At 41.5% G+C, this 14,384-nt stretch overlaps 2 protein-coding genes across 2 annotated transcripts in view; both read left to right on the top strand.

The window, feature by feature from the left end:
• rps16 (ribosomal protein S16) overlaps positions 1 to 14,384 on the top strand; it is a 284,445-nt gene that overhangs the window by 132,787 nt on the left and 137,274 nt on the right. The gene's annotated exons all lie outside the window — the stretch shown is intronic.
• On the top strand, positions 2,076 to 14,282 carry vhll (von Hippel-Lindau tumor suppressor like). Its single transcript, XM_078567954.1, has 3 exons — positions 2,076 to 2,631; positions 6,715 to 6,849; positions 11,401 to 14,282. Exons 1-3 carry the CDS (start codon positions 2,442 to 2,444, stop codon positions 11,562 to 11,564), a joined length of 489 nt encoding a protein of 162 aa, XP_078424080.1. The 5' UTR covers positions 2,076 to 2,441; the 3' UTR covers positions 11,565 to 14,282.

Below are 14,384 nucleotides of genomic sequence, written 5' to 3'. Positions count from 1 at the left end.
TGAGTTTGTACTCACTGAGGCCTCCAAATTGGGCTAGATTTCACCCTGTAATGGCTGCACTGCCAATCCAGTCAGATCTGGGGCTTTCTGACTGCACCTACGTCATTGTTATTGGGACCTCATTATAATATATAGATTTGGCCCTCAACGCATGATTAGTGTTCACATTGCATCTGGTACAATTAAGAATGAAGTAAAAGTGATGTTTTTATTCCTGGCATCAGTTGGTACTAATGGAAATGCTGTACTTTGGAACTTTTGGTGATTGAGAGAGTAGGGCTTTCAAGCTGTAGACAGGTGTGAGCATAGTCTCAATATGCCAGTCATCAGAATGCTACAAAATATGCTTTGAGTTACAAGAAGATCCACAGATGGATGGATAACAAATCAGCTGCTGGTAATTTAGAAGGATCTTCGATTTTAGCTTAGAAATTTAGACTTGAATTTTGCCTATCCCAGTTGTAAAGTGGAAGTATTCATTTCTACCTATCTATCCATTTTTTTGTTTTGAAACCCCTTGTGACCAGTTCTGGGCTAAAGTGAATGTCCCATTGTAAGATTCATTGTATGCTATTAGCTAGTAAGGACCTGAGAATAGGAGCAGTGATGATGTTAGGTTACTTTAGAAGACTTTAAAATCTGACTACTTTGGTACTGCCAGCGCTGCTTGGTGGCAATAAAAGTTATCACCACACTCAGCTTTTATGTCGCCATATCATTTCACCTAGCCACATGGGACCTATGACATACCTCCCAAGCTACCATCCCAGTGTTTATTCAACAAATCACTGAAAGGATTTTTAAATAGCAGGTGAGTTCAATAAATTTAACATGGTGACTAGGCAGCAGCGTGTACAGTTTAGTCGGCTTTCTGTAATCCCCATAGTGCAGGGTGCAAAAGATTGCATCAAAGTATTACAAGCTCTTCCAATATATCTCTAAGCTTTAGGGATAAAAAGGCTTCCATTACTGAGTGTACAGATCGGAGGTGATTAGAATTCTGTATATCAAGGCCAGATTTGCCAGGATAATTTTGTCCTTAGGAATTCTGCTCTCCCTGGGGAAGAATGTGATGTAACCAGCTGACTTGTGTGATCCTTTAATATCAGACCGAGGGAATGTTCTTTTATTTGTAAATGGAGAAGAAAGAGGTGAAGCACTGGTGTTGAAGATAAACTGTGTTACACAGAAGACTTCTGTAATGAAATATGTTCTGATGTCTCTTGCAGCAATGTCCTGAATGTTGGTCATTTTTAAAATTCATTTACAGGATGTGGGCATGACTGGCCAGGCCAGCATTTATTGCTCTTTTCTAAGTGCCCTTGAGAAGGTGGTGGTGAGCTGCATTCTTGAACTGCTGCTGTGTCTGTGGTGTAGGTACACCCACAGTGCTGTTAGGGAGGGAGTTCCAGGATTTTGACTCACCAGTGGTGAAGGAATGACGATATATTGCCAAGTCAGGATGGTGAGTGGCTTGGAGGGGAACTTCCGGGTGGTGGTATCTGCTGCCCTTGACCTTCTAGACAGTAGTGATCATGGGTTTGGAAGGTGCTGCCTTGGTGAATTCCTGCAGTGCATCTTGTAGATGGTACACACTGCTGCTACCGTGCGTCAGTAGTGAAGGGAATGAATGTTAATGGATGGGGTGCCAATCAAGTGGGCTGCTTTGTCCTGGCTGGTATCAAGCTTCTTGAGTATTGTTGGAGCTGCACTCATCCAGGCAAGTGGGGAGTATTCCATCACACTCCCGACTTGTACCTTGTAGATGGTGGACAGGCTTTGGGGAGTCAGGAGGTGAGTTACTCGCAGCAGGATTTCTAGCCTCTTAACTGCTCTTGTAGCCACAGTATTTATATAACTAGTCCAGTTTCTCGTCAATAGTAACCCCTAGGATGTTGATAGTCCTGCCTCTGCAGAAATAAGGGTCATCTCCCTAGCAATTGTCCATGACTTGCATTAAGTTTTAATTTAAAATAAAACCTTTCTGTGGATGATGAATTCTCCTGACCGCTCCAACCCCTGAGGGTTGTTGTTTGTGCAGGTCCTGCTGCCCCCCAACCCCTAACATTGCATAGCTCAATTATTCAAATGAGGTCCCAGGACCAATTTCGAGGGATCCTTGAGCCTTTTGGTTTGAGGACACATAGCCTCTTTGTGGTCTGCATATATTTCCACAGCCTTTACTGCTACTAACTTTAACCAAAGTTTTTTTTCTTACGCCTCGACTTGTTGTCTTTATCCACAGCTGGCTCTCCCTGGCTCTGTTCCCACTTCCCCATGCCACACCCCCCCCTTCGGTTTTACCTCCCCAATTACGATGCATCTTGAGAACAATTTGAATCTTTCGGGATAATTGGCCTCTACCTTTGAGTTGGGCACTTCCTGGGTTTAAAAGTGAAAGCAATTAACGGGGGACGGCACGGCCGTGCTTTAAACCAAGGATGGCATTGGTCACAGGCAGGCAGCCGGTCCGTGCGCTTAGGTCCCTGAATTCAGATGAAGCTACTTATGTTAAATTTGTTAATCGGAGCCCGCGGATTGCAAGGCCTTGGTGGATTAATTTCGACGGAATTCCTCAGAATTATGATGACATTCCTCCGGGAGGCACCCTGCATATGCGCACATATCGGAGTAAGTAACTGGGCAGGAACTGAATAGCTTTAAGGTACAGTTTGCTCTATTAAACAGCCCTCTCCCCTTTTGAAATTGAACGACGTTTCTGGAGCTGCATACAGGATATCGGATAACCCCTATACAGTTTCTTATACACCTGGAGCTGCTTAATGTATCAAGTGTTTACTTTCCAAGGAGTCCTGCAGTCACAGGTTGCATTGCACTTCAGTATATCTGGGAACACTATCCTGCGGCTAAAAATATACTTATTTCAATGTATTGAAACCTGGTTTGAAAAAGTCTAATTTTGATGTAACCCAGTAATGGGCAGGATGTTCGCTTTTAATAGTTGCTGTAATATTAAATGAAATATTTAAATGACCTCACCTGTAATTCATGCTCACCTAATCGGCTGGAATGTTGTTTCTTTGCTGGATTTCGAGTTAACACTGCAATGGATCAACCATTTTACAGAGTAAATGACAGAACCAGATGCATCAATAATTTATATAGATTCTTCTTTTCTCACCTATTTCCATTATTTTTAAATCTACAACTAATACTTTGTTAGTCTTTCCACCCCACCCCCACTAGAGCTGTACCTTAAGTATCCTGCCATCCATTCTTAATTAGCACTTTTCTTAGATAATATCACCACCTTCAACACCTCTTTGATCCTTTTGTCTGTGACATCTTTTGATTATCTGCTCCTATCACTGCTTGCTTATCCCCACAACCACCCCACCCTCAACTTCTCTCCCCCCGCTCCCCACCTTAGACCAGCTTATATTTCACCTCTCTCCTAACTATACTTCAGTTCTGCCGAAGGGTCATGAGGACTCGAAACGTCAACTGTTTTCTTCTCCACCGATGCTGCCAGACCTGCTGAGTTTTTCCAGGTAATTCTGTTTTTGTCTCAGAAGTTCTGTTGATTTACCTGCAGCAATTTTGATAATGACAGTGGAGAAGGTCATGGCTGAATGTGAAAGTTTGATGACCAAATTTAAAAGCTGTTAAATAATCCAATGGTGTGTTTATAATTAAGGGGAAAAGGTTATATAACGTGGTACTTGGTAAGGTTATAGACTTCGACCAAGGAATGTTCACAGGAGGTGCACAATGAGTGCAGTTGATGGTCGCATTAATTTAAACAGTTCAACAGATTTTCCTAAAATTAATCCTTTTGAAGGGCCTGGAGACTAAGGTTTGTGGAAGATTGTGCTAGTCATGAATTGTTCTTGGGGGGGGTGGTGGGGAGGAGAAAGGAGTCAGCTAAGGAAACATGTCGGGGTGCATACAGCTGGAGCTGCTGGTTATGAACTCTGAAAGCTCAGTCACTCCTGTACTTAATATACTGCTTAGAAATATTTAATTGCTCATTCAAAATGTCAGAGGGGCATGTCAACCTATGGGCTTTTCTCCGCCAGCCTAGCAACATGACCAATCGGGTAACACTGGAATCTCGCAAATAATTACTTGTAATGAACTGGCGTTGAACTTTCTCTCAAGGAGGGTAACGATTTTAGCAGTATTCGGGTCCCAAGTAGCTACAACATACTCTAACCAAACATTAGTACAGCATTTCCTTTACTGTAGTTGAAGAAATATGGAAGTTCCATTTCATGAACCCAAGCATTTTTGATTCCATGGAAGCTGCTTGTTGACTTTGTACATTCCACCTAAAATCATTTTGAAAATGGATTCCTAAGTAATGGCGTTCTTTAGTAATTTCAAAGGGGGAATCATGCATTGTGTATTTGGGTACTGATGGACATCGAGTGTTGTTGATTCGCATTTTTCTACATCGAATTTCATCCCCCCTATATATTGGTCCATTTGAGGATATTATTTAGATCTTCCTGAAGGTTAACCTCATCTGCTTCAGTAATGGCTCTATAGACTAGGCAGTCATCTGCAAAGAGTGTGGTCTGGCTTGATATTCCATCCTAGATGTCATTTATAAAGAGGAGAAACAATGGTGGGCCCAGGATGGTACCTTGAGGCAAGTCGCTTAAGACTGGTTTCCAGTTTCATATCCCCATTTACTGTGACTCTTTATTGCCATTTGGTAAGAAATGTTCTTAACCATTGTTTAGTATTTCCTCAGACTCCATCATGATCTAGTTTGTCTGGTAGGCTCAGGTGAAATACATGGTCAAAAACCACGGGAAAACTCTAAAATAGACTGATCTGTGGTGATACAATTGTCAAGGTTATAGGTCAGATCACAGTTGTTAGGGGTAAGTTGTGATTCTATTGATCTGGCTTTACAAAAGGCCAGCAGTTTGTCAATAAGGATATTCTGTCCTTTAAGATGTCTCATTAGCTGACTGTAATGATGTGTTCTAGTAATTTACAGCAAACACCAGTAAGCAAAAATGTTAGTAGTTTGCTGGATTGGTATGGGGTCTTTTTCTGTAAGTTGGAGAGACATTATCTTGTAGCCCAGTTGGCGGCTAACTCTCTCTGGTGTTTATGGATTGTTGAAAAATATATTGGAACAATGGTGCAAATTCACTGGCTGCAGTTTTAAGTGCATGGTTTGGGATGTCGTCATCAGTTTTATATGGATCAGTATTATGGAGGAGTTTCCCCACACCTTTTGTTGTAATTATAAAATCAGACATGTTTTTCTAAGGGTTCCCTCATATTACAGATTCATACTCGGGTGCTCTAGTTTTTCCTTGAAGACACTCTGAAACTGTGAGCTTAGAGCTTCATAGTAATGTTCCATTTGCTGCGAAATTTTCATTTTTCAGGATGAATTCAAAACGCTGGCATTGACACTGAAACCACAGGAGATGCTCAAGATTGTGCAGATTGCTGTTTAAAAGTAGTGACCAAGATTTCCTGACCGTGGCCTGTACTGTCAGGCTGACTACAATTGTGTCAACATGGTCCAGCACCATCAGAGGCATGTTTGTTTTCAGTTGTGCTGTGTCATTGGACAGCCCTTAGAAAGTCATCTAAGGTGGACCTCATGGTCTCCAAAGACACTAGCTAGTATTGCCATGTTTAAGTCACAGCATTGCCTCCAGAAATGGCACATTTCTAATAAAAATGGCACATAAATCAAGTGGTCAAAGAGAATATCCCTTCTCTCCTATCTGCCGTTCATACCGATAATCAATTGGTCAATCCACAATGATTACATCTGCTGTCAGGTGACTTGCTAGAAAGTGCATGCATGTGGATATTGGTGACAGTAAACTTTAATTTTCCTAATGCCTCCATGAAATTAGCTTGTTGATGATCATTGTCTAGCTGCATGAAGAAAGGCCATTTGAGTGAGTTTCTGACTGCCAGCTGGGTTAGTTATTTAACAATGGAGCAGAGGGATCTTCGTTGTGTTGGAACTGAACTCTGGCAAAGGACAGTCAAATACATTGCCAAATGAAGCAGTAACAAAGACATAGACAAGATAACATTTTTATTGAGGCAAAAATGGTAACAAATTGTTTATAATATTTAGTTATTATTTTACTGTAGCACCATTAGATGTCCTACTGCTAATTTATGGGCTAGTGTCTTTATGTACTGAATAGAAGTACAGTATAAACATTTTTACAGCTGTTTTGAATTGAAAAATGAAAAGCATTATGTTGAGTCCTGTGAAAAATAGTGAATGAGTAGCGAAACAGCTGTAAAAGATTATAGCTTTTGATCTGGTCAGGTTTCAACTAGAAGATAGCCTTATCTTGCTCCAATCTGATGCAGTAAAGTTTCTTCAACTTGTTTTAGTATTCTAATTTTCTCATTTTTATAAACATTACTGTTGGGTGCAAAAGTGAACAATTTGAGCGAGAATGATTGTCCATGCCAGTGATGTGATTTCCTTCTTTTGTCGCCTTGCCTGTACAGACCTACACCATCAGTAGAGAAGGCTCAGTGGACAAATACAGTCATGCTGCAGTTTTTATATTGTGTGTTGTATAATAAGGGGGCTGAATTGCTCAACATCAGGAGCCTTGGACAACATTGTAAAATCACTTCTGGAACCGAATTACAGTGTATTTATAATTCTGGCAGGTCTCATATGGGGCATCAGATACTGACAAACAGTCCGTCACTTGATGCCAAGCTCATTTTGTTTTTTTTCAGCTCATCCTTGGGTTTTTCGGGATGCAGACACTGGAGACAAATTGCTTATAAATAAGGATGAGATATATTTTCCAACAGCTGCACAGTATGATGAAGATGGTCCTGTTTACATGCTTGTTTGCATCATAATTCCAGGTAAATACAGCACAAACAACTTCATGTTTAGCTGAACTCATAACTATCAGTCATCACTGGCAGTGGATCTGCCATTAGCTCTTAGACCCACTGTCAACTACAGAAACATCTGCATTATCTAAATACCTTGCTTAATAGCCAAAATGGTGGTGTTAATTTATTAATTAACTTTTTCCAGTGATTGCTTTGAAATATTTATCAAGTTAAAAATCTCCCCTCACAGTTCCATTGTTACTCAGTTGGTAAAGCAACTGTCATTTCACCATTCAAACCACAAAATCCCAGAATCTGTTTTTTTCAGCCTGTGCCTGCTCCCACTGAACTGATTTCCAATCTCGTCTATTTTCTCCCCTTGTCCACTTTCTTCCTACCTACATCCATGACACTTATGATGCCCTCGTCACTTCAACAGTTTCCAATTTCCTAGCCCTAACTGCCTCATTTTCACAATGGACGTCCAATTCTTCTACACCTCCCTACCACACCAGGATAGTCTGAAAGCTCTCCTCTTCTTCCTTGAATGGAGACCCAAACAGTCTCCATCCACCACCACCCTCCTTTGCCTGCCTGAATGTGATCTCACATTGACAACCTCTCCTTCAACTCTGCTCACTTCCTCCAGGTAAATAGTATTGCTGTGGGTACCCACATGGGTCCTAGCTATGACTGCCCTTTTGTGGGAAAATTCCTTGTTCTAGTCCTACTCCGACCCCCTCGATCACCTTTCTTTCCGGTACATTGATGACTACATCAGTGCCACATCCTGGTCTCATGCTGAACTGAAATATTTTGTTGACTTGCCTTCTAATTTCCTCTCTCCTCTCAGCTTTATATGGCCCATTCTGATTCTTCCCTCCCCTTAATTTGACTTCTCTGGATGCATTCCCGGGGATAAGCTATCAAGCAATATTCACGACAAGAGCACGGTCTCCCACAGTTAGCTTGACTATACTTCCTCACATTACGCTTCCTGTAAGGACTCTATTCCATTCTCCGAGTTTCCCCACCTCTGTCGCATCTGTTCAGATGATGCAACCTTCCATACCAGTACTTCTGGTATATCTTCCTTTTGCCTCCATATAGGATTCCCCCCCACGGTGGCTGACAGGGCCTTTTGACTGTGTCCAGTCTGTTTCACGCACTCTACTCACTCCTTCCCCTCCCTTCCGGAACCATGATAAAGTTCCCTTTGTCCTCACCTCCCACCCCACCAGCTTCCACATTGAATAAATCATCTTCTGTCATTTCTGTCACATCTGGCATGATGCCAGCACCAAACACAACACCCACCCCCACCCCTTTCATCATTCCAAAGAGACCATTCACTCCACACAGCCCTGGTCCACTCCTCAGTTACACCCAACACCCCTCCCCATTCATAGGGCACCTTTCCATGCAAACACAGGAGATGCAACACTTGCCCTTTTATCGGCTCCCTTCTCACTGTTTAAAGCCCTAAGCACTCCAAGTCAAAAAATGATTTATTTGCACTACTTTCAATTTTAGGGAAAGATGATGACGTCGTGGTAATGTCACTGAACTAGTGATAATGCCCTGGCGACATGTGTTTGAATCCCACTGCAGTTGGTGGAATTTAAAATTCAAGTAATAAATCTGGAATATAAGGTTGCCTAATGGTGACCATGAAACTATTATCGATTGATGTTAAAAACCTATCTGGTTCACTAACGCCCTTTAGGGAAGGAAATCTGCCACCCTTACCTGGTCTGGCCTACACATGACTCCAGATCCACAGCAATGTGGCTGACTTTTAACTGTCCTCAGAAATAGCCTAGCAAGCCACTAATTTTGAGTGTAATTAGGGATGGGCAACAAATGCCCCTCTTGCCCGTGACACTCACATCCCATGAAAGAGTAAAATAAATTAGTATACTGTATTTGCTGCTTAGAATGTGGTCCCCTCTATTGAAGAGACCAAACGCAGACTGGGTGACTACTTTGCAGAACACCTCCATTCGGTCCATGAACATGACTGTGAGTGTCCTGCTGCCTGTCATTTTAATTCTCTACCTTGCACTCACTCTGACCTTGGCCTGCTACAGCATTCCAGTGAAGCTCAACAGAAGCTTGAGGAACAGCACCTCATCTTTCTACTGGGTAATTTACAGCCTTGAGGAATTGATATTGAGGTATAACCTCTGCCTTGATCTGTATCCTTTTGCATTCAGACAGCTGCTATTCTGCCATTCACACCTCATCTAGAAACATCTTTTGTTTCTTGTTCCGTTACTACTCCCTTTGTACCATTAAATTTCTGCCATTTAATCTGTCCTGCTCTTCCCTATCACAGACCTTCCCTTTTGTTCTTTTACCCACCTCCACCACCACCCCAACCCCTTATCATTTCATCAAAACCTATTACATTTCTAGCTTTTCTCAGTTCTGATGAAAGGTCGCAGACCTGAAGTGTTCATTGTTTCTCTCCCCACAGGCGCTTCCTGACCTGCTGGGTAATTCCAGCATTTTCTGTTTTTATTTCCAATGCCATTAGCTGGTCACAGATGGGTATCAGTGGGGGCATTTCAAATGACCTAGCTAGGATGAGAAAAATCAGCCACCTCATTACTATCCAGTCATTATTTCAAATGGGTGATAAATGGTTTTAAAAAAAAATCTCATTACTGAAAATTGACCTAGCTATGCTCCCGAGATCAGAAAGAAAACTAACTTAAAAATATTCCTGGTTTGCCCAATTCTTCAGGCCCCATTGCAGGCCAAAAGTCATCTTGAGTCTGGTCCTGCATCTTAGGCTCACGACCAACTGAAAAATATCCCCATCCCAGCCTTATTCCTTAGGATTTATGGTCAGCTGCAGAATCATCCCAAAGACATCCAGTCCAGATCATAAGAGGATTTTACTTGTTGCTCCCTTGGATCTCACTACCACACAGGCAGGTTTAGGACAGAACAAAAACAAAAATACCTGGAAAAACTCAGCAGGTCTGACAGCATCTGCGGAGAGGGATACAGTTGACGTTTCGAGTCCATATGACCCTTCATCAGAACTAAGGCATATAGAAATGAAATGAAATATAAGCTGGTAGAAGGGGGTGGGACAGGAGAGCTCGATAGTGGGGCAGTGATAGGTGGAGGCCAAGAAGAGACTGCCAAAGATGTCATAGACGAAAGGACAAAGGGGTGTTGACGGTGGTGATGTTATCTAAAGGATGTGCTAATGGGGACATTAAGGGAAGCAAGCTAGTGGCAGATGGCCCTAGTGCAGGTGGGGTGGGGGGAAGGGATTGAGATGGGCTAAAAGGTGGAGATAGATCGAAATAAATTTAAAAATAGGAGGAAAAAGAAAAAAATATAGTTGTAAAAAAATTATAAATTATTGGAAAAAGGAGGATCGGAAAGGGGTTGGGGATGGAGGAGAGAGTTCATGATCTGAAATTGTTGAACTCAATATTAAGTCCGGAAGGCTGTAAAGTGCCTAGTCGGAAGATGAGGTGCTGCTCCCCCTCAGTTTGCATTGAGCTTCACTGGAACATTGCAGCAGGCCAAGGACGGACATGTGGGCATGAGAGCAGGGTGGTGTATTGAAATGGCAAGTGACAGGACATCTTTGGCAATCTCTTCTTGGCCTCCACCTATCACTAGCCCCCTATCGAGCTCTCCTGTCCGACCCTCTTCTACCAGCTTATATTTCATCTAATTTCTATATGTCTTAGTTCTGATGAAGGATCATACGGACTCGAAACGTCAACTGTATCCCTCTCCGCAGATGCTGTCAGACCTGCTGAGTTTTTCCAGGTATTTTTGTTTTTGTTCTAGATTTCCAGCATCCACAGTATTTTGCTTTTATTTCAGCTTAGGCTTAGGACAGTATGAGTTAACTCCCAGAAAGTAGAGCATTTGGACTGTTGATGAGAGTGGCTGACATCACTGATACTTAAGGTCTTTTTTTGCAGACCCAAATTCATAACAATCTCCATGACTTTTGTTCAAACATATTAAAGTTGGGGGTAGAATTTCCATGGGATTGATCCCGATTGCCTTTATAACTGCAGTGGAAGATCGAAAGAGACAGCATAAAAAGGCAGGATGTGGAAAAACCTTGTCATGGGGAAGAACATAAAAGATTCCTTTCACTCAACGTCTAAATATCTGAAAAGAATAATTGTTGTAATTGCTGGAGCCTAGCGACCAACAAATAGCCAGAAGCAAAACCTTTATTAATGTAAAAACATTAGGGTGATTTATTTCCCCTCTCATCTAGGACATTGAGGATAACTATAGCAGCTCTCCATTATTTGGCTGAGATTACCCAAGTTTTTACAAACTATGATTGAACTTGAACCGAAAATATTAGCATATTTATCTCTTTAAGGTGCTTACTGGGAATGTCCAGTATTTTCTGTTTTCAGTCCAGCAAAACAGTAGTTATTTGACTGTAGTTAGCTTAGTTGTTGACCTTTGGATTGTTTCTGGACTCAAGTCCTTGGTTGATGATCAATAGCTTGACAAGCCTGAATCTTTAAAACATTTAAATACCCTTATCCCAGTGTGTAACAAACTTTTTCTTTACAGTATATTCACTGAAGGACTGCTGTTTGCAATCTATTCGTAAACAAGTAAAGTCAGAAGATTACGCAAAGTTGGAACTACCAAAGTCATTGCATGCTGATCTCAAGAATTCTCCAAATCTGCTGAGGGAGATTGAAAACCTGAGCGTGAAGTACAGAAACAGTTAATAATTTAAAACTTAGTGCACCATTTCTATTAGGAACAGATGACAACATTTCATTTTGCCATCGCAATCTTGTTTTAGCATTACTCCTTTGTTAATGTGGGTTTGCTGTGTTCAAACTGGCTGCTGTGTTTCTTACATTATAACAGTGACTACACTTCAAAACTATTTTGTTAGCTGTCAAGGGCTTTGAAATGTTGGGTGGTCATGAAAAGCGCCACATAAATGCAAGTCTTCCTTTCTTGACGATCTGAAATTATAATTAACTTCTTTTTGCCAGAGTTTCTCAATTTCAAACAGTTTGCAGAATGATTTAATATTTTAAGGGGATATTCAAAAGAGTTTTTTTTAATATACAGATTCTAGTCTCCTGAGAATTATGCGCCATGATTTACCCAAGAAGTGGACAGCAAAGTGCACTCAAAATTTGATGAACCCAACTGCATAACCAACAGAGCTGTCAGACTCTGGGAATTCTAATTGCTGTTGAAGGATAGCAGTCAGAAAGCCATTTGACCCGAAGAACTGTTGGGAGGCTACAAGAAAATGGGAGTGCTTGCTCTGCAGCCACACATGCCTTGTTCCTGTCTTCCACAGACTGTCTGTCTGATTTTGAAGGGTCTTGCATACAAGCACACTGCCAGACCTTCTGAGCATTTTTGAAAATGGGCACCTTTCTGACACATTTCTATGTATCCCTTGCCCCGTGCCTGTTCATAGAACAAGCTGTAGATGTTTGAGAAATCACAAACAATGCAAAAGAGGTAGGTGCCTGATGTAACGTCCATGCACTTCCTTTTTCTCTCATAACACCTAGGAAATATGGATTTTCTAGACACTAGGGGGAAGCAATATCAGGCCACAGTCTTCGGGATGAATATTATTCCCGCAATAATGGTCTGTCCTCGTCTTATCAAACAGTGGATCAACAAGGCAATCTTCAGTTATTGATTGTTTTTGACTCTCATGTTGGGCCTGATTTTAACCCTGCAAGTAGGTGGGTTTTGAATAGGTTAAAATCCCTTTTGAGTCAGTTCTTTACATGGAGCACGTATTATACTACAAATACGTCAATTTCTTCCTTTCTCATCTGTTTTTCTGGATATGAATATTCTTGCCCTTGGATATCATCCATTTGAATGAGAACTTACGCCACCCAATCAATTTTTGAAAGTGTTTATCATTTTGGATGCTATTAATGGCCTTCAATCTTGGAGTGTGTTTCTCAAGTCTTTAAAATTTGTTATTTATCATTAAATGAGTTCAATGTAAGTGTGATTTATTAGGTCCTTTATATTTTCTTTGCTTTGTATTGTGTAAAGTCTACATTTCAATACCTATGAGAACAGCTGCATAGTGTCACTGGCACCATAACATTGGATTGGAGCATTCTTATACTTGCCTGTTTTTTGGGATTCTGATGCGTGTTTATCTGCCATCTTCATGAGATCACATTACTCTGTGTTTGAAACCCACCACACAAATGCAAATTACTGGTGTGAATTTACCTCCCCTCTCCCCAGTCACCAATCATCAACAACAATGTGCATTTATATAGTGCCTTTTAATGTAGTAAACTGTCCCAAGGCACTTCACAGGAGCGTTACTAAACAAGATTTGACATCGACCCAGATAAGGAGATATGAGGACAAATGGTCAAAGAGAGAGCATTTCAAAGCTTTTCACAAGCAAAGAGGCAGATTGGTTTAGTGGGGGGGGAATATGGTGTATGCCAGGATTGGAGGAGTGCAGAGATGACTGAGGGTTGTAGGGCTGGAAGATATTACAAAGATGGGGGTAGGTGAAACCATTGGGGGATTTAAAAATTAGGTCTATTGAAGTTATTGTTAAGTCTCTATCCCTGATTTAGTCCTTATGTTTTCGGATTCAGCAGTTTTACTGGAATTGGTACGATACGAATAGACATTTGTCTTTTGTTTCTCCAAGATCTGACAGAAGTGATACAGGACAACCAATTCCAAGCTATGGTGATGTACTAGCAGTTTGATGCTGGATTGTATCCAGTACATGGGACATCATTGTGGAGTTGGCTTCAGGAAATTTTGCGTACTTGCTTTTCTTATAGGTGAAAGACAAAAAAATGACAATCCTGTCATCAGGACTGAGATTGTAAGGATTGTAGAAAAGGGGAAAATACTACAATCTTTTGAATAAGAGGTACATTGTGTTGATGGAAATTTTCCAAACTTATTTGAATAAGAGATCAGATCTGCAGATGGAAATCGGTGAACGTTGCAGCATATTGCACTAAAATAAATTTAAGTTCTTGTGGAGTAGGATTCAGTGCATTTATGCACGAAATAGCATTCAACATACCATTTCTCATAACTGGTGTGCCAGTTCAGGAGTAGATCTCCCTCTGGGAGCCTGCTCGAAATTATTTGAATTAGTTGACCCAAGACATTCACTGGTGTCAGCACGAAAATTGTATGACAACCTGCCACACTTCTGGTGGCGCTGTGACTGAAGCTGACTAGTGACTGAAAGGCAAAGTCAAGACTGACTTGTTTCTCTCTTTGAAGTCACCCAACCCAGCAAAGACCTTTCACTTGGGAAGTTCCTGCTCTGTAAAACTCAGGGCTTGGTTTTGGTTACCAAGGCAGGTGGCTCGAGTTGGCAAATTTCCTTGACTCACTGGACCTGTCCCGGTTTAAAAAAAAATACCTCAAAACGCATGACTTTCACTCCCTGGGGTGGGGGAGCACAGGTGTGGGACGGAGTCAAACCTGGCAACTTCAGAAGCAGAGCACAGGCAGCCACGGGTGGGCGAGTGTCGAGGTGGGATGGTTAGAAGACTTGCCTT

The sequence above is a fragment of the Cetorhinus maximus genome, chromosome 22 (genome assembly GCF_964194155.1).
Source record: "Cetorhinus maximus chromosome 22, sCetMax3.hap1.1, whole genome shotgun sequence".
In the NCBI taxonomy this organism is placed as follows: Eukaryota; Metazoa; Chordata; class Chondrichthyes; order Lamniformes; family Cetorhinidae; genus Cetorhinus; species Cetorhinus maximus.
The sequence above is the reverse complement of the archived record's forward strand: the minus strand, read 5'-3'. Positions and strand labels throughout refer to the sequence as shown.

Bases quoted from the DNA above. Each gene is read 5' to 3' on its own strand.
- vhll (XM_078567954.1), top strand. From the start codon at position 2,442: ATGGCATTGGTCACAGGCAGGCAGCCGGTCCGTGCGCTTAGGTCCCTG. The intron at 2,632-6,714 runs GTAAGTAACTGG...GTTTTTTTTCAG, and splicing joins GCATATGCGCACATATCGGA to CTCATCCTTGGGTTTTTCGG. The intron at 6,850-11,400 runs GTAAATACAGCA...TTTTCTTTACAG, and splicing joins TGTTTGCATCATAATTCCAG to TATATTCACTGAAGGACTGC.